Source organism: Dreissena polymorpha, chromosome 9 (genome assembly GCF_020536995.1).
Source record: "Dreissena polymorpha isolate Duluth1 chromosome 9, UMN_Dpol_1.0, whole genome shotgun sequence".
Lineage (NCBI taxonomy): Eukaryota > Metazoa > Mollusca > Bivalvia > Myida > Dreissenidae > Dreissena > Dreissena polymorpha.
Window position 1 is genome coordinate 72,470,088 of NC_068363.1, and position 21,206 is coordinate 72,491,293.

General features: G+C 36.9%; 2 protein-coding genes and 1 long non-coding RNA gene across 3 annotated transcripts; 1 reads left to right on the forward strand and 2 right to left on the reverse strand.

Moving 5' to 3' along the window:
- Positions 1-251: 251 nt before the first annotated feature.
- On the forward strand, positions 252-11,449 carry LOC127845305 (uncharacterized). Its single transcript, XM_052376134.1, has 6 exons — positions 252-401; positions 7,666-7,713; positions 8,455-8,544; positions 9,100-9,122; positions 9,328-9,400; positions 10,613-11,449. The coding sequence occupies exons 1-6, from the start codon at positions 365-367 to the stop codon at positions 10,666-10,668; spliced, it is 327 nt and encodes a 108-aa protein (XP_052232094.1). The 5' UTR covers positions 252-364; the 3' UTR covers positions 10,669-11,449.
- Positions 10,982-11,882, reverse strand: LOC127845306 (uncharacterized). The gene is made up of 2 exons (XR_008033171.1): positions 11,809-11,882; positions 10,982-11,652 (listed from the first exon to the last, which is right to left on the reverse strand). It is a non-coding gene; the product is annotated as an uncharacterized LOC127845306 (long non-coding RNA).
- A 2,546-nt stretch (positions 11,883-14,428) lies between these two features.
- Positions 14,429-20,987, reverse strand: LOC127846164 (uncharacterized). Its single transcript, XM_052377340.1, has 6 exons — positions 20,930-20,987; positions 19,399-19,590; positions 18,881-19,179; positions 18,403-18,504; positions 17,410-17,701; positions 14,429-14,898 (listed from the first exon to the last, which is right to left on the reverse strand). The coding sequence occupies exons 1-6, from the start codon at positions 20,985-20,987 to the stop codon at positions 14,657-14,659; spliced, it is 1,185 nt and encodes a 394-aa protein (XP_052233300.1). The 3' UTR covers positions 14,429-14,656.
- Positions 20,988-21,206: the final 219 nt, after the last annotated feature.

A 21,206-nucleotide genomic window follows, 5' to 3' on the forward strand; every position in this document is an offset into this window, starting at 1 on the left:
TATGGTATACATGCTTGCGAATTCGGCTGTACAGCCGTTTTCAATTTCAGAATTAAATATCTGGCCTATTTCGCATTTTTTGACACATGTTCTTCTTAACTTTTATTTTAATTTATGTTGAAATATATATATAATAAGTTTTTTACACAGTTTATATAAAGCCATAAATATTTGACAAAATCGTATATACCCGCTTTAAAGATCTGTGTTAGTTGTTAAATTTAGAAGATTATATTCCAGATACACACGGATATAACTTTTTAAAGCCGCAAAATATCAATATCCTGCTCATGCGCACTGGATAATTGAAAAAATAATCTGAGCCGGCTGGTGAATCCTGTTGATCGGTTGACCCAAAGCAGTCATGGGAGTTACAAGAGAAGTTATTAAACCAGGAGATGGTAAGATGCGACCATGCTTTCAATTTTTTAGGGTTTATTATCGCCTTTGCATGTCAGCAATTAGTTCCGTGAATCGCTTAAAGTGTAAAGCAAACCGGATACGCACGTGTTTTTGGTCTGTTTTGGCATGTTTGGGTTGTTATGTAGTCCATATAAACGGACTCCCAAAGCCTTTGATAATTTTTGCCATGGCGGCTCTGGCAGTCCATATGCAACCCTTCATAAACATGGGTGCAGTTCAGTGCAGCGAATCCGTCCGCTTCACTTAACAGACGTCATTCGAGACAAATCGAGGAAAATAATGAATAAACTTCATAAACCATGTTAAATTTACCTGAATGGCAACCTACGGATGTGATCCTATGCATGCACCCTATAAAAACACGACGATGTTTCAACACATTTTTCTTGCTGACATGTTTATGTTTAAATTTGGAACAGTGTATTCTGTATCGAATACTACATCGTTATCAACTTTATAGGCTGGAGCACATAACCCGACGTGCAAAATATTGGTGTACTGCCACCTAACCAATATTGGGTCAATTTCCAATATGGCGGAGTCAGCGTACAAAACAAAACCTAAGTCAATAAAATCAATTATTTCTTGCTTTAATGGTACCATTTGGTTTAAACCTATTTATTTTAGCTCGATTGCATCGAAAGCCCAAGGCTTATATAAACGCTCTCGAGTCCGTTTCCTGGGCCTAGAACCAGTACTTGGTGTCTTTGGGGAGATCTAAAGAACGCTCCCGCGGTGGGGATCGAACCCGTGACCTCCCGGTCGCTAGGCGGACACCATATCCATTACACCACGGCGACCTACAATGGTACCATTTAGATAAGTTTGTGGTTTAGATAGGTAAACTTTAATAAGTTCTTGCAGTTTCAGTGTTCCTTAACCCTTGCATTGTTGATTACATTTTGTACCCATGGACAAGAGAGAGCGCATTGCAACTCGAAGCAGCCCATTGGGCTATAAAGATTAGAGTTGAATTATTGCCACTAGGTTGTTATGTAGTGGCAATATTTCAACTCCCAGCTATTGACCATCCTTGTCGCAGGGAGTTTCAAATGGTAGCGAGATATTTCATGGAAACGTGCCACCCGGAATCCAGGCGACACTTTTATTGGTAATATTTGCAACCAGGCCTATAGCCAGGGATTTGAAAACTAAAAGGGGGGTGCTAATTTTCCCATCAACGATTGTTCTTCTTCCGGATAGTCTGCTGGGCTCCTCTGGAGCATTGCCACACAATTGTGACTATGTACATGGGTAAGGGGAAACACGTGCAAAACGGCTAAAACCAAGTTAAAAACAAGATGCTCCAGAGTTAAGGCCTTGGCTTGTCCATCCTGGTCTTTAAGATGTCGAGGGATGGTGCCATGATCGTCGCTTCTGGTAGGCCAGGGCTTTTCATCCTTATATAACAGAGGCCGATATTCGGCTCCTTCCCAATTCTAAAAAGCCTTATTTTTTCCCAACTCTGGCTGAAAGATTTCCCAAAAAAAACGATTGAAATTCCCCTGAAAATCAAAAAAATAAACACAGCGGATAGTGTTTTGTAGCCAAGTTACTATTCGGTATAGTTTTACTGGTCTTGTAGATGATTGTAATTTCATTGAAAGCTTCCACGAGCGATAAACAAAGATGAAGGTTTATTTTGCGTAATTGTTGTCTGGTATCGATTTTTTCGCTACCAGTTCAGTTCAGGTATTTCCCCACTACCGCTAAGCCGAATTTTAATTGTATTTGTGTACCAGTCTAGAACAGAATATTGCGTAGTACGGGTTTTATTGTCGGTTTTTGCACGAGGGCCGCAAGGGAGGTCACCAGTGACATCGCTGAATTTTAGAGATAACTTTTAGTTTACTGTTCAAAAACTGCTGTTACCTGTTGAAAAGTTTATCTGTTTGAAAATATAGCTGGCCAATCTTTGAAAAGAACATTTCCAGGTCATTAATTCATAACAAAAATAAAGTTAAAACCATTATTGTGACTGTTTAAAATTGATTAAATGATTTACCTGTGAATGTGATGAAATGCTTTAAAAGTTTTTTTCCCAAAATGGCCATTTATCGCGCTTAAATTTCCCAATTTGCAAGGCTAGGGCTTCTTCCCAATTTCCAGATGAAAAGCCCTGTAGGCTGTTCCAGATGCGGATGCCAGAGGGAAAGAAGGAGTATTTGTAGGCATTGACGCTGGCAAAGGGTACAAGGAACCTGTTCGCGTGGCCTCTTGTATGAACACCAGCTGGTAGTAGGATGTGCTGGGATTGGATGTCGACTAGGTTGTTTACAATCCTGAGCATTGTGATGGCTTTGGAGTGCTGGCGACGGGCTTCAAGTGTGTCCCATTCAAGCCTTTTCATTATGGCTGTGACACTGCTGGCTTGTTTGAAGTCCCCTGTTGAGAATCGAGCAGCCCTTCTTTGTACTTTCTCAAGCTTGTCGATGTTGGTCCTAGTGTGCGGGTCCCATACTGATGCTGCATACTCCAGCTGAGGTCGGATCAAGGACTTGTAGCATGTGGCCTTGATATCTTGTGGGCATGCGCTCAGGTTTCTTCTTAAAGAGTGCTGTGGTGTTATTAGCCTTCTTACATGTTGCGTCAATATGGCTGTTCCAGGACAGGGTATTGTCGAGTATAACGCCAAAGTACTTTGCTGTTTTGGTTTGCTTGAGGACTTGGCCATGTATGGAATATGAGCCGTCTATCATCGACTATGGCTTTGCATTTGTTGGTACAGGTTTTTTTTCTCCACTTTTTGGGAAGATAGCCCATGGCTTTGGAATTGGGAATTTTATCGGCATTTTCATAAAATTGGGAAAATTTGGAGGTCCTCCTAGCAAATTTTGAAAATGAAACTGTTTTTGCAATGGAAAAAGCAATGCACTCTGAATTCGAAAATAAGCTATCAATTTTCTCCGGAATCCTCCGCATGTTAGATCTCATGTCTTATCAACCAATCATAATACACCGACTTTCTCTTGAACCTCAGTAAGATGGATTGAATCGTCAATTCAAATCTTCAGCCTTCAGTTTGATAACGGTTGTTGTGTTAAGTTTTTATGCCCCCGGTAGGGTGGCAAATAGCATTTGAACTGTCTGTCCGTCCGTCAGGCCGTCCGAAAACTTTAACATTGGCCATAACTTCTGCAATATTGAAGATAGCAACTTGATATTTGGCATGCATGTGTATCTTGTGGAGCTGCACATTTTGAGTGGTGAAAGGTCAAGGTCATCCTTCAAGGTCAAAAGTAAAAAAATACAATCCTAGGGAAGTAATAAGCTTTAAAAGGGAGATAATTTCTAAACCTGCCAAATGACAGCGCCCTCACACTACTTTGGGGGAAGGGGTCTGCAGCCCTTGGGAGGGAGAATTTTCATGGCGTTTCCCTTTTTGGGGGACTTTTTTACTTACTCTTTCATTTTTACATTTGTACATGTTCGCACTATATTCATTGCATTTTTCATAATTTAGTATGTTTGCAAAGATTAAATTGAAATAGAATTGAGATATAATAATCATGAGACATCTTTATATTAAAAAAAAAAAAAAAAAAAAAAAGTTTTTTTTTTTAGGGGGAATTTTTCCCCTCAAAGGGGGAAAAAAGTATACTTTTCCAGTGGGGGACTGCCACCCAATTTCGGCGGCAGATTTAATAGATTGAGGGCCCTGAATGATATATTGAAATTTTATTTCAAAGCGGTTCAATAGGGGGCGTTGGGTTTTTGACAAACACATCTCTTATTGTTGTGAGTATTTCTCCACGAGTGACTCAATTTATGTCAAAGCCGACGAAGACAACAGTAATTGTGTTTTTATGATGTTACTATTGTATAAGGTTAATTGAACTCTATTTTATCGACATAGGTAAGACATACTTTTTTAACATTAAAACTTTGGTTAACAGGAAGAACTCTGAGCTGTATGCATATACTCATAAAAGCTCAGAGAATTCAAGAAGAACTAGGTTGTAATGAATGATCTTGTAGTTCTTCTTGAATGCTTGAGCTTTCGTAAGTACATATGATTGTATAGCTCAGAGTTCTTCCTGATCAAACCGAATTCCGTGAAAAAAGTATAAATTTTGTCTATAAAATTGAATTTACATGTAATAAAACTATTACATTGTAGCCAAAGTGACCTATAAGAAAAATACTTTACATAGCCTGATCATGTGTATATCAGGATGTCACCTATTTTCACGATGTGCACCCACATATTTTTCCTTTCAATATTTTATGAGAATCGGGGGAAAAAATAAAATATCTAAAGTGATTTTTTTTTGGCGTAAGCTGTATTAAGCCAGCTTTTCACCCTGACTTGACCTTTGTAAGTGTCCAATAATACTCAAATAAAATTTCCCGCGGCTAGGTACGAATGAATACACTTCATTTATTCCATTGGCTGATTTGAGTATAACACCAGAACATTGGAAACATATCCGCGTCTTTGTAACACTGTTTTACTGCATGAAACAATTTTATCTCTAATGAAAAGGCTCAATAGATAGAACAGTTTTACAATCAATTTTCGACATAAATACAGTTTGTGCGTTCACCTTTTATTTTCAGAGAATTACCAGCGCAAAAGTGTTTATACTAAAGGCTATGTTGTCATATTTAGTACTTACTTGCAATGCATTTCAACCCGCGAGGTTTCGGGTCAATTCGCGGCCATTTGTGAAAGTCAGAGTTTATATACAGTTCATCACCGGAGTTCGCAGAAGGGGTTGCGATCATTGTGTTACACCGGTCTTACTGACAATAACGTAGTGACTGTAATGCATTCCATTCCAATCCGCAAGGTATCAAGGTCAGTTTGCGGTCAGTTGCAGAAATCTTTATATAAACCCCGTCTCGTAAACTTTGTGCACTTGAAGTCTGTTTTGATCAGAAAGATACTAAATAAAGATATTCGGCGATATTATTGTGGTATGTCAATCATCGATTTTTAATATGGTTTCAACATTTGCATGATAAGGACCAATTTTGATAAAATGAATAGAAATATTTATCCATTTAGACCAGTTTATTAAGCATGAGCACAATAATTCAATGTACTAGTATAATTATGCAATTAAATAAGATTCGAGTATTGCCGGCTGACCTATATGCACTCGTTTATTTTCATGTTTCTTGTGTTTGTCTATTCTGTAAATATAGATATCTGAGTAATAATATCACATAAAGCAAAATAAGCCACGAAATCTGGCGCAACACCCCGTAATTGATTTGCTTATGATGTAGCTAAGAACTGCGCAGAAAAAAGGCATCCGCTACTTTTTATCTCATAGAAATAACTTTTGATCGTTCATAAACATCGACCACAATCAACGCCGTATATCTTTTTTAAAGATATTTCTTGTTTGCTTTAATTTGTTACAGCCTGTGCCATTTGAATTGGGAAAATTAGCGCGATAAACCGTGAAATTGGGAAAATAGCGCGATAAACCATGAAATTGGGATAAATTAAGCATTATAAATAGGATTATAAGTAACAGAAGTGATATTGTTTTTAAGTGCATGTTCAGTGAGTTTCCTAGAAAAGGAGTCTTGTCAAATTGTTTTTTTTTCAATCAATTAAAGTGGCAAGTTTGGGAATGATTTATGGACAAAAATGACTAATTTCAAGTTATATATTTTTTAAGATGTTTAAAAAATCAAGTTGAGACCTATATTTAAGAAATCATAATTAAGTTATATGAGACTTCTTTCTAAAAAAAAATAAAAAAAAAAATATTTTTTTTTTTTTTTTTTTTGAAATTGGGCTTTTTTTTTGGGAAAGTTTGGTCAGATTTTTGGGAAAAAACGTGTATTTTTGCGATTGGGAAGCAGCCGAAAATCGGCTGTAAATTTGAGCCAAAAAAATCACTGATCTTTAAAATTAATCAAATACATAAAAGTGTTGTGTTTACACTAATATGTATGGTCATCTGCCTTACTTTGCAATTTATGTGGTAGCTTAATGAAGAGGACCAACAAAAATGAATGGAATAGGGATACATTTGAAGTTTTTCACTTGCTGTATGATTTTGAAATGCAATTTTTTAGTTTTTTCGTCATTTTAGTCATGTCTGTATTTATTTTCGAGTGTAGGAATGTAAGTGAAACAAAATACTCGGAGCCCATGCAACGATTTTTTTTGGCCAATTTAGAAAAGTACCGGTACCAGCCCAATTGGGAAAATGTGCACGAAAAACCCTGATGTTGGGAAAATTCGCATGTAAAGTTTTCATATTTGGACTTAAAAACGTATAACTTAGTGTTGTCAAGTTGTCAATATTATATTTTATATAATGTTGCGTTTTATTTATTACAATTTATTTTTTATTTTTTTGAAACCTTCAATTGGGATTTTTTTGACAGCAATCAGGAAATTTGCAGTTTTGTTTCTATTTGGGAAAGTGCTGTTTTCTGGTACTTTGTAAAAAGGGGAAAAAATGCTGAATTTCATACTGTTATCATCTTTTGCTGTAGTTTCGATCCACCTGTCAGATATGGTGATCACCAAATTCACATGTATCTTGAGAGAGATTTGAAATTGTGTTGCCTAGGAGAGAAAAGCTGTGCTAGCAAGATAGCAGAGTGTGCTATGATGAAAAGTTGGTCAGTAACACCAATTTTGCTGCCATTTACTGAACCGCCCCATGGTATCCAGAATTTCATTGCGAAAGGTTGTCCCCATTGAATCCACTGCCATGGTGTTTGATTGGATAACAAATGAACGATCAATGTAATTGGATACTATTATGAATACTATAAATATACTAAAGGTACATGTAGCTTACTGCCAATGCTCCCTGTTTTCTTAGGCTACAGTTAAGCTACAGTACTATGTTGTAGTGTGACTGGCTCATCTTTTATACTGTAACCTAGTCTGGCCTTGTTGATCTGAAATTTGAATGCAATACATGAACAACTATGATAAAGTCAAATTCCCCCAAATTTTGGGCTATCAGAAGAATACACAGCTCATTCCCCAAAATTCTGGGCTCATATAGAACAATGCGAAATCCCCAAAATGCTTAGCTTCTGAACAACTCACAGTTATTCCCAATTATTATTGGTTCCCAAAGAATTCACATGGGATGACACAAAATTCTTTGTTCCAGAAAAATAAATCGCAAATGCCTGTTATGGTGAGAGCTGTTTTGTCTCTGAAAAAGCTATTGTAAAATATAGAAATGCCTAGTTAATTTAGAGTTTAAATTAAAATTCAATGTAAACATTGATGAATGCTTGTACCTTTTTCAGGTACTAACTACCCAAAGAAAGGGAGTAAACTGTCTATGCACTACACAGGTAAGTTTTTTCCATAAAAACGCTGTTAAAAGAATATGGAATAAGACATTGAACTTATAATAGACATCTTTTTTTTGTTTTTTTCTCTTAGACAACTGTTTATTTTCTGTTCTAAATTTATCTTTGTGATATTATGACCCCATGTGGTTTCATTTTGCGGCAATTAAAAAAAATCCAAACAAGCATACAGTTTTGTGGTTAAATCCATTTTTTTTCATGCAATATTTATATATATATATATGTTTATGTATTTTATATGCAGGTGTCTATAAAATACAAATATATAAAATGTATTCTATAGGGCATGGTATGGTCCGCTTATCTGGGCCCTATGCAGGTGTCTAATTTAATTATTAGAGGTCAAAATAAGTAAATACAACAGGTTATACTGTATATAATTCTTTGTTGAAAAATGCAGTGTATACCAAGATTTATGCCTTGTTCCAAATTTACCTAATAGTTTGTTTAGGAAATATTTCTAGTTGATTTTGTACCCGGTGACAGCTGTTAAACAGTAGTCAACTGATTGCTGCTTATACTACGAGAAGTATCGTACTGAATTAAGAGAAATATTTCTCAATAATGTGAAATGGTAATGAGTGTTTACAATGGGGGCAGTATTGGATTAATTCCTTGTATTTCCTTGAATGAACCCTTCATTTACGCATATTTTAATGTTGTATATTATTTTATTTAGATAAACAAGTTTACTAAAGCATTTGTGGTTTGTTTTGATAATAGGAACTTTGACCAATGGAAAGAAATTTGACAGCTCCCGTGACCGTGGAAAGCCTTTTGAATTCACCATTGGAGTCGGCCAAGTCATTAAGGGTAACATTTACATGTAGACCTGTTTTTTTTAATGTGTGAATAAAGGTTGAGTCTAATTCAAACTCAGCAGATTAACCCTCACATTACTTTAACTGGATATTATCCAGGTTGAATAGGTAAATTTGTTCCTAACCTGAGCACTGAAAGTTTTGTGTGCTGTCTGAAGGATCTCTTCTGTGTCACCTGTTGTCTGTGTAACATTCTTGAATAGGGATAATTTTAGGTCTGATTATAAATCCAAATCTATTACGCCAATTATGTTGGTATTGCATTGTACATGTACGTCTTCTGCATTGCATTTTATGATTTATGTTTTGTAAGGTAGAAAAATGTATTTTAAACCTAAGCCATTCGCCAATTTTGAAATCTTTTCAACTTCTTACATGTATGATTATCTATGTTGCATCATTAGTTAAACAAAACACCAGTTAAGTAAACTATATACACTCATCAAAATATACATGTAATTCTGAATATGTTTATTAGTTACATATTTATGATGAACCATAATATATTATTTGAAAGTCACCTGTTTAACGGTTTCCTTGTTTTTAGGTTGGGATGAAGGTGTTATGCAGGTATGTCTTTAACCATAAAAATATTTTAAACTTTGACAAAAAATTATTTGCAATCATTATGTTCATAAAAATACACATGAAAGATTCAATTACTGACAAAGTAATTATAGCTGTTGGTGCATTGTGTAGATATACAATAACATGTTAAGTAAGATGGTTACCCCACCTGTTAGCCTGTTTGCCACGTGGGGCTGTTATGTTATAGATGTCCCTGGGAGAGAAGTGCAAACTGACCATCACCCCTGACTACGGCTACGGCGCCAAGGGAGCAGGTGGAGCATATCCTTGATACTTTAATATGCTGTATAAGGGTAGCAAGCATCGTATTCTCAAAGCATCTTGTATTAAATGTTATATTAATTAATACTGTTATTCACATTGCCAGTGTGGCAGGGATGGTATTTGCAAATATCTTTAAATTTCATATTAACACTGTTAAACTAAGTGCCAGAGTCCCAAGCATGGTTTTCTCAAAGCATCTTGTGTAAAATTTCATCTTAAAACTGTTATACGCAGTGCAAGGGTTGAAGGGATGTTATTATCAAAGCATCTGAAGTTTTATGTCATCTGTGATATTCAGTTCCAGTGTCCCATGGTTTGCATTCTCAAAGAACCTTGTATTTAATGTTACCTTGATACTAAAATACTGGTATGCAAAGCCAGGGTCACAAGGGTGGTTTTTGTAAAGCATTTTATGTAAATTATAATTTTTTTTACTGAAATATTCAGTGCCAGGGATTCAGGGGTGGTTTTTGCTAAGCTTTTTGTGTTAAATATAAGTCTTTAAAACTGGATTAATTAGTGGGAGGGTTGCTGGGTGTCTTTTTGTAAAGCAAGGTATGTAATTGTTATTCTTTATACTGAACTTTTGAGTTCTGGGATGGCTGGTGTGGTTTTGCAAAACATCTTGTGTTAGATGTTATTGTTTACTGGAAGATACAGATCCTGGGTGCCAAGTGTGTTATTCATTTATAAATGGTGTCCTTGATATTGGGATATTAAGGTTAAGGGTTCCAGGGTTCGTGTTGGTAAGGCATTTTTACAAGGCTTAAAAAGGTTGGTGTTACCATAAAAAGAAAAATGGTGTGCTTGTAACATTTTAAGAATAATGTGCACACTGTATTTTTATTTTGAAAAATTGACTACAAATGAAAAGAGCTGATTATATTTCTTTTTTTTCTTGTTTTATAAATAATAATAGAAATGTTTAATTGAATGTCCAAACATTTTGAAATTAGTTGTTAAAATGCAAACCCAATCCTGTAAACAGAGAATCATTATTTTACCTCGTCATTCAATTTATGGTGTTGAAGACTGTAATTGAAGAGGTGGCATAAGCTTGAAAATACTTGCAAGGTTTACTTGCAATTATTTCAGTTTGTGTATATCCTAACTATAGTGCAATCCGAGTAGTAACTGTTCTGTATATGTACATGAACATCCCTTATATTGTTATGAAGGAACACATATTTTTCCTTAACTGCAATGCACTATTCCACCAAACGCCACTCTGATATTCGAAGTAGAGTTACTGAAGATCAACTAGATTGTAGTAGCGGTGTGCATTGATGTCATTGGTAATCTTCAACGAAAGGCCAACAGAAAAATATCCAAGAATGATCATCAGAAATCAACATTGTTGTCAACACTTGTGTACTTTCAAAAAAGTCCAAAAAAGCACCAATGTTATGTCAAAAAAATGCTAATTAGAAGGTTTTTGAGAAATGTAAATTTGTTTTTGATGCATACTCGTAAAGAATCATAGTAGAACTGCTTTTTTATATTTTATTAATACAGCATCATTTTTCGCATTAATTCTTGAAGATATTTGTTTAATTTGACCATTTTTAATACCAACATTATATACAGTTTTTACTTTATGAGTAAATAAAACAAAATTATGATTGTTTGCTAAAGTCAATTGGTGGCATAGATTGTATGCTGAACAGGTGTCAAGAATAGTAAGTTGTATTTTTCTATGAAAAACAATTTATTCTATGGCAATATGTAGGCAGCAAGTTTATACACTAAAAGCTTCGTTTTGAATTGTTTAGCCATTCAATATATTTTTTTACACCATAAGAGCATTATATAACGTTTAGTTAATGTTTTCAGCAATTTATATTTTGATAATTATTCATATTATCCAGGGAACATCATCATAACATCGATATTATCTCATGTTTTTCTTTTGGATGCAATCAACATTAACATTTTCTTCATTTGTATTTCTTCTAGTGTTCATATATAACTTATTTGTCTGTCCCGTCAGTGGATAGTTACATACTCAAGTACTTACAAACTAATAAATGAATTCTTAAAAACAAGATGCGTTTGTGAAACACAATGTCCCCCTATATGACCTTTGACTTTGAAGGATGACCTTGACCTTGTGAAGGATGACCTTGACCTTTCATCACTCAAAATGTGCAGCTCCATGAGATACACATGCATGCCAAATATCAAGTTGCTATATTCAATATTGCAAAAGTATTCATAAAATAAGCGATTTGGGCCACATATATTTGACCTCTGACCTTGAAGGATGACCTCTGACCTTTACCTTTCACCAGTCAAAATGTGCAGCTCCCTGAGATGGCTCATGCACATGCATGCCAAATATCAAGTTGCTATCTTCAATATTGCAAACGTATTCATAAAATAAGCGATTTGGGCCACATATGACCTCTGACCTTGAAGGATGACCTTGACCTTTCACCACTCAAAATGTGCAGCTCCATGAGATACACATGCATTCCAAATATCAAGTTGCTATCTTCAATATTGCAAAAGTATTCATAAAATGAGCAATTTTGGCCATATATATTTGACCTCTGACCTTGAAGGATGACCTTGACCTTTTCACCACTCAAAATGTGCAGCTTCATAAGATACACCTGCATGCCAAATATGAAGTTGCTATCTTCAATATAGCAAAAGTTATTGCAAAATGTTAAAGTTGGCGCAAACAGACAGACCAACAGACAGGGCAAAAACAATATGTCCCCTACTACTATAGTGGGGGACATAAAAACATATTGTTTATTGAACTTTCACCATGGTACTGCCGTATTTAAAAATTTTCTTGAATGTTTAAGTTACAATTGAATAATTTTTGTTCATACATAGTTATAATCAAAGCGCTGAAGGCACTGAAGTTGTTCGCTGTTGTCGTCCTTGATTAGCTTGTGCGCATTGCACAGGCTAATCAGTGAGCACAGGATTATCTTATTTGATATGCCTTGAGCCCCGTTTTCCCTGAAAGCAGCAAATAAGTACAGATTTCAATGATAAACACTAGACTGGTCATTTTCGTCTGACAAGCTGGTAAATACACTTACTGCCGTAGTAGATGCAGATGCTCCTAAGCATTCGTCGTCTGCAGTGCAGACAGGCAGCGGTAATCGTTCCTAGCATTATGAGTTAGGGTTCTTAGCGTAGCTAATGCTTCTAAGCACATACCGATTTTCTAAACATGCTCTGTAAATTAAGTCGTGAGCTAACGCTCACAACTATAAAAACATGTACGTTTGTGAAATATTGTAAGAAAGTTGATGCAAAAAGTGAAATTATGATTAAGTTATTGTAGTTGTTTATGATGGAGCGATTATGGTACTTGGATTAGATGTTTCCACTAAATGCTATATGATTTGAATACATGGTCAATGATGTTTCTTTCCATAATTCTGCTGCAAAAATGTTTAATGGCTTTTCTGCCAATGTGAAATTATTAAACCACCACAAACGAAGTTTTGGGAGGTATATAGGAGTGAGCTTGTCTGTTGGTCGGTCGGTCGGCCCGTATTAAGTGTCCGCTCTCTAATTCAAGTTGTCATCCGATCATCACCAAACTTGTTTTGCTATTGCTCACTGCTGATTGATGGGCACATATTAACCCTTTGCATGCTGGGAAATTTGTCGTCTGATAAAATGTCGTCTGCTAAATTTCTAAAATTATCATTTTCTTCGATTTTTTTTCCCAAAGAAAACTATCAGAATTTTGAAGGCCTTTGCAAACAGTTTGGATCCTGATGAGACGATACGTTCTGTGGTGTCTCATCTCGATCCAAACTGTTTGCAAAGGCCTTCAAAATTCGGTTCAAGCGCTGAAAGGGTTAAATAAGCATGTGTATATCGCACTTATGGAATAAAAGCAGGAATAATGTCTATTAAATGTTGTCATTGATTATGACAAAGAATATAACAAAAATAAGTTTGTACACATTTTTATGCCCACCTTCGAAGAAGAGGGAGTATATTGTTATGCACAAGTGGGTCCGTCCATCCGTCCACCAGATGATTTTTGGATGATAACTCAAGAACGCTTAGGCCCCAACTGATTTTCAGGTCACTAGGTCAAAGGTCAAGGTCACAGTGACTCGACGTAGTAAAATGGTTTTCGGATGATAACTCAAGAACGCTTACGCCTAGGATTATGAAACTTCATAGGTACATTGATCATGACTCGCAGATGACCCCTATTGATTTTCAGGTCACTAGGTCAAAGGTCACAGTGACTTGAAATAGAAAAATGGTTTCCGGATGATAACTCAAGAACGCTTACGCCTAGGATCGTGAAACTTCATAGGTACATTGATCATGACTGGCAAATGACCCCTTTTGATTTTCAGGCCACTAGATGAAAGGTCAAGGTCACTGACTCGAAACAGTAAAATGGTTTCCGGATGATAACTCGAGAACGCTTACGCTTAGGATCATGAAACTTCATAGGTACATTGATCATGGCTGGCAGATGACCCTTATTGATGTTCAGGTCACTAGGTCAAGGTCACGGTGACTTGACACAGTAAAATGGTTTCCGGATGATAACTCTAGAATGCTTACGTCTAGGATCAGCAAACGTCATAGGTACATTGATCATGCCTCGCAGGTGACCCCTATTAATTCTCAGGTCACTAGGTCATAGGTCAAGGTCACAGTGACTCAAAACAGTTAAATGGTTCCTGATGATAACTCAAGAATAATTAGGCCTAGGATCATGAAACTTTATAGGTACATTGATCATGACTCGCAGGTGACCCGTATTGATTTTCAGGTCACTAGGTCAAAGGTCAAGGTCACAGTGACAAAAAACGTATTCACACAATGGCCGCCACTACAACTGACAGCCCATATGGGGGGCATGCAAGTTTTACAAACAGCCCTTGTTGACATTTCAATTTAATAAATCACTTCTTGGATGATTGTGCACATCGGTGCTGTCAAAATCTGGCAACTGATGAAACATTAAGAACAGGTCTTTATATAGGAAACGGACTGGAACGTATCTGTTTACGCTATTCAATCCTGCTATTGTATGTGAGAAGTCAAGTGGTAAGTGATCTAAGTTCACTTTAGTAAGAATGTGTCCCGTTAATGGTTGGGAGTGATAGGAAGGCTCGATTGGTCATAGTCGGGTGTAAGTATAGGTATAAGTATACTTAAGAGTACCCGGGTTACATGAAAGTAGTACCCGAGCCGACAATGACAAATCGAGCGTTAAGCGATAGGAAGTAATTACGTGTAAATCCACGTTACGATCGTTCTGACCGACCGAACCCGTATTGCCCGTGAGTCAATGCCTTGTGAAAGGAGGAGTAAAATGCGATGGCGGTCTCGTTTCCTAGGGGGATTCGGAGCCGCTGGATGCACGTGATCGCCTGTGGAAGCTCCGAGGAAGGATCCACGCGGTTGAACTCGACTTCGAGGGGGATGCCGTTGACCGGAAGTGACGACATACCCGTTATGAAATGAAACAGACTGACAGCCTCGGAATCTGAAAACAAAAATTCCTTTGTTTATGCACAGTGGTGTTCTACAGCGATACATGTATTAGATAACACATTTGCGAATTATGCGTACAATGAAAATATAACATTTTACGTAATTCTTTTGTGAGATGTTTGTCATATGACTTGATGGTATTGGGTAGATTTTGTTGATTTTTAACCAGGTTTTTCGAAGGAATAAACTGTTTTTAGATTGGCGATGTCGGCGGGCGGACTGGCGGGCGGAACAAGCTTGTCCGGGCCATAACTTTGTCGTTCATTGTCAGATTTTAATATCATTTGGCATATTTGTTTACCATCATTAGACTGTGTGTCGCGTGAAAGAATTACGTCGATATCTCCAAGGTCAAGGTCACAAATTGAGTTTGAAGGTAAAAAATGGCCATAAATGAGCTTGTCCGGGCCATAACTTTGTCGTTCATTGTCAGATTTTAAAATCATTTGGCACATTTGTTCACCATCATTAGATGGTGTGTTGCGCGAAAGAATTACGTCGATATATCCAATGTCAAGGTCACAATTTGAGTTTGAAGGTCAAATATGGCCATAAATGAGCTTGTCCGGGTCATTACTTTGTGATTCATTGAGATTTTAAGATCAATTGGCAAATTTGTTCACCATCTTAAGACGGTGTGTCGCGCGAAAGAATCACGTCGATATCTCAAAGATCAAGGTCACAATTTGAGTTTGAAGGTCAAAAATGGCCATAAATGAGCTTGTCTGGGCCATAGCTATGTCATTCATTGTGACATTTTAAAATCATTTGGCACATTTGTTCACCATTATTGGACAGTGTGTCGCCCGAAAGAATTAGTCAATATCTCCAAGGTCAAGGTCGCCACAACTAAAAAAAGATTGATTTTGGAACAACTATGTAACCATGAACAATCAGTTTCCTGATGATAACTCGAGAACGCTTATGCCTAGGATTATGAAACTTCATAGGTACATTGATCATGACTCGCAGATGACCCCTACTGATTTTCGGGTCACTATGTCAAAGGTCAAGGTCACGGTGACCCGAACTAGTAAAATGGTTTCTTGATGATAACTCAAGAACGCTTATGCCTCGGATCATGAAACTTCATAGATACAGTGATCATGACTCACAGATGATCCCTATTGATTTTCAGGTCACTAGGTCAAAGGTCAAGGTCACGGTGACCCGAAATAGTAAAAGTGTTTCCGGATGATAACTCAAGAACGCTTACGCCTAGGATCATGAAACTTCATAGGTTCATTGATAATGACTCGCAGATGACACCTATTGGTTTTCAGGTCACTATGTCAAAGGTCAAGGTCACGGTGACCCGAAATAGCAAAATGGTTTCCGGATAACTCAAGAACACTTATGCTTAGGATCATGAAACTTCATAGGTACATTGATCATGACTTGCAGATGACCCCTAATGATTTTCAGGTCACTAGGTCAAAGGTCAAGGTCACGGTGATTCAACTTAGAAAAATGGTTTTCGGATGATAACTCAAGAACACTTACGCCTAGGATCATGAAACTTCATAGGTACATTGATCATGACTCGCAGATTTCCCCTATTGACTTTCAGGTCACTTGGTCAAAGGTCAAGGTCACAGTGCCAAAAAACGTATTCACACAATGGCTGCCACTACAACCGACAGCCCATATGGGGGGCATGCATGTTTTACAAACAGCCTTTGTCTTGAAGAACTTTTGTACAGAATTTCAATTTCGACAACATAAGGCCGAATTTGAGTCTTGGTCGCAGGCTTCCTAAAAATAGGTCATCAGGTCAAATCCAAGAAATACTTTGTTACCCCTCTAGTGGTCATATATAAGCCTGATCGCATTTTAGAAACAAATTGCTGGAACTATGGAGGCAATATGTATAATCAAATTTTAAACTTTCAACATGAATTTTTGTGACCATTCTAAGCCAAGTCACAGGTGTCCAAAAACTAGGTCAGCATATCCAGATTCGATCGGTGAGCGCTTCAGGGTCTCCCTACCAATCAAATCGGATAAGTTGTATTATTTTGCTTACAAATTTTTTTTGAGCTCGGTTGTTTTTGGAGAAAACCCGAGGTATTGTGATAGCCAGCTCGTCGTCCGCGCGGCGTCGTGCTAAAACCTTTACATTGGCTCTAAAATCAATGTGCTTCCACCTACAACTTTGAAACTTCCCATTTACATGCACCTTGATATGTATTACACGCCACACCCATTTTAGGTCACTATGTCAAAGGTCAAGCTCACTGTGACCTCTAAAAATAAAAAAATCTGACAATCTTTCATTTATTCAAAACTGCAACCGCAGCCGAGCGTTGGCACCCGTTATGCGGTGCTCTTGAAGAGTTTAACAGGGGTCGCGTGATGCGAAACGTAATTGTTTATACACTTAACATACGACGAACCTGTAAGCATATCCAGCCCAGCAAACAAAAGACGTCTTTTTATGGTTGTTGAGGCGTTGTTCTGGGCAGAACAACGTCTTTACAACCATAAAAAGACGTAAAAGGACGTCTTTTGTTTGCTGGGAGGCATTTCAGCGTGAAATCCTTCGCATTGGTTTCTCTCTCCGAGCGGGGATTCAGGCGCCCGATTTCTTTCGTTAATGATTCCTTCAAATATTCAGCTGTTGCATGGTCGCCGTTCTCAGCTTGCAGAATTTTTTCCACTTCATGAAGATCGCGTGTCTTGTCGAGAAATTGCAACGTGTTCAGACCGTGTTTAAGCTGTTCAAGGGCGGCGAATCGTTTAGATAGTATCTCCCATTTTAGAAGATACTGCGTAAGTTCTAACCGATTTGATATCTGAAGAGAAATTTAAATAGAGAATGCGAGTTATATATACCAGACCAATTAGAATCTATGGATCGAAGGATATATGGTCCTAAATCTTCAAAATATTGAAATTGTGGTCAGATTTACTGGTATCATGTTGGGTCTCTGCCGGCCAGACTTACTGGTATCATTTTGGGTCTCTGCCGGCCAGACTTACTGTTATCATTTTGGGTCTTTGCCGGCCAGACTTACTGTTATCATATTGGGTCAAGACCCGGCCAGACATACTGGTATGATGTTTGCAGACTTTCTTTTATTATATTGGGTTTTGGCCGTCCAGCCTTACTGATATCATATTTGGTCTTGGTAAGTCAGACTTATTGTTATCATATTGGGTTTTAGCCACACAGACTTACTGTTATCATATTGGGTCTTGACCAGCCAGACTAACTGTTATCATAGTGGGTATTGGTCAGTCCGGTTTACTGTTATCATATTGGGTCTTCGCCATCCAGACGACCTGTTATCATATTGGATCTTGGCCAGCCAGACTTACTGTTATCATATTAGATCTTGGCCTGTCGGACTTTTTTTTATCATATTGGGTTTTGGCCAGTCATGCTTACTGTTATCATATTGGGTCTTGGCCAACCAGACGTACTGTTATCATATTGGATATTGGCATGCCATACTAACTGTTATCCTCTTGGGTCTTGGTCAGCGAGACTTACTGTTATCATATTGGGTCTTGGCCAGCCGCAGTTGTCTATGTACCTCTCCACGTCTGAGTCAACAGCATCCTGCAGCTGATCACCGTCCGCAGCATTGTTTATCTGCCATCATGATGGGTGGTGACACATTAGAAATAGCATTACCGATAGCTTTATTTTGATGGTGTTGGCCGTGGTAGTGTTCGTGGCGGTGGTTGCTGTGGTTGTTGTTAGAAATAGTAGTAGAGCATTCAGTAGTAGTGTTGTTGTTGTTGAAGTAGTAGTAGTAGATGTAGTAAATTTTACAAATGCACATCGAGATTGTGGTAATCGGGTGACAGTTACAGTTGTTATGAGTAAGCCGACCATAATCATCAACGTATTTCAAAGAAATTACAACAATAGTTTTTTAAGATTGTTATATTCCTAATATGTAAAACATTAGCTACAATAAACCAATATTCTGCAAACACTATGTCAAATTAATAATTGCTCCTACCCTTTTGATCAATTGCCTTAGCAGCATGTTTTGCACCATACTGATATTCAGGTCATGCTCACATTCCAAACCTCGCAGATACTGGACAACTATAGGCGCGAGGTACGGAAATCCTGGTCCACCAGACATCGTGGAGACAACAATCGCTTTTCCTAGAGCGTGAAACCAGTGATTTTCTATTGCGCGCGCATTGTTGACCGGAAAGAGTTGTTGGCCATGGTCTTGCCCTTCAAACATGTCGATATCCTTTCTCAAAACCTCTTTAAAGAACAACGAAAAAAACTCTCTCATCGGCCCACCTGCGGATAACGAAATAACTTGTGAGTGATCAATCGATTATAATCCCAATGAAGAAAACAGTGCCTTGAGGTAGATAATCGTTTTTTTGATTATCCACTTCGCGATAATATATATATTTTAATTATTTGTACTCGCGGCAATATCTCTTTTTCCGTATAACTCACCCAGTAAAATCGGTAAAATATCGAGACAAACAATTGTACGTTATATGTTTATACCTTGCTCCTTTGCATGCTCGCTATACCCAGAAGTAACCATTGACACTTCCAAGGGCGACAACTCAGATTTACCCGACTTGAAGTAAGAAAATGCGTTTTCTAGTACGCATGACCTGTCAGCTATGAGGTGATTGGTAGGTTGTGTTTGTAACGCACGCAGTTCCCGTAACACTCCGTTTAGACTTTCTTCCTCTGAAATTGTAAGATAGGTTTATTCGTTCAGGCACTAGCAAAATTGCGTGATATATAAACAATAATGGCATATTATTCCTATCGATTTAAACATTTTTTTAAATCAAATGTGGATTGCGATATTCAATAATTTACTCGTTTATTTCAAAATGAATAGGTTATGTTTCTTTTAATAAAAAATAAAACAATTAAATTCAGACTTAATCAAACATGAACATTATAAAGAATACGGGACAATAACACAGTGGATTATAGCACTTCACTTTTTAAAGTAACCTACAATCAAAATAATCAATATATGATAAAAAATATTGACAATTTAATCGGCAAGAAAAGGAACAAGAAACGCTTTTTAGAATCCGTTAATCTCTGTCCTTTATTACTAACTTGAATGATATCTTTGATGACCGGAAATATTACAATCTTTATACAAAAAGTTTTTTTTCTATATTGTTTTTAATAATATTGCTACAGTTAGGTTTAATTAACACACATATTGTCTGTTTAAGGAGTTAATATTCCAACAAACAACACTCCTTAATACATACGATAATGATATGGCAATGCATGTTCGATCACATATGTGTTTGTAACTGAATGATTTCACTAGTAATCGACTAACATTTCGAATACATAAGTTTATATGAATTCTACTGATTTATGAATTTCAATGTATAAACGAGGTACACATCTTAAGCAGTTACGAGGTTGTGTTCGACATTTGTCCTCTTTATTCCAGTGTCCATTGTTATATTGATTGTATTATTATCGCGAAATCGTTATGTGAACCAGTGATCTATTAACTAACATGGTCATTGGCAGATCTTTGATCACACAAAAAAGCACTCACAGATTGTTTATTATTATGTTCTCTATTTGGTTGTTAACAAAAATCCTGCGACAGTGCGACACTTATGTTTCATCCAAATCAATTTGATGATGCATTGAACTATTGATTTCCTGCTTCCAAAAGTACCATTAGCATTGTTTGATTTTAATTAAAATTAAATAAAGTTAAATTGTGAAAAACGTATTGTTGCATTTACAATAAATATCGTGTATATTACTGTAATGTATGATGTTCCCCAAATCGCATACTAGTCTAACACATAACTAAATACAGGCCGACAAAGACATTTTCAAGATTTATTTGCATTGTAAGTATGAAACATACGTGTACGCTATTAAGAATTTTAACTCTTTTTTTGAGGAACTGCAATTAAAAGCATATGAAGTACAGGTTTACAATGTGGCCAAACGTTTCCTACTGCTCCATTTGTATGCCGCAATATATCTTTCCATGTCCTAGTTCTCTCCAAATGGAATAGATATTACTTACCTTTCACCTCTGGTTTTGTTTCGGGTGCTAATTCATCCTTCGATTCAGTGTGTCCCATGTTAGGTCTAAAACATCCCGAAAACACAAAAGGATTTCACAAAACGGTCAAAAACATGAATAGATATATAAAAAGCTAGTATGCAAATCAATTGCTTAAAACAGTATAGCCCTTATTTATTAATAAGCGTATTAAAATGTTTAATTGTGCTGCTGGATTGTAGGCTAACGAATTGGACACAGTCTTTTATTTAAACCAGGAAGATATACCGACAAGCGA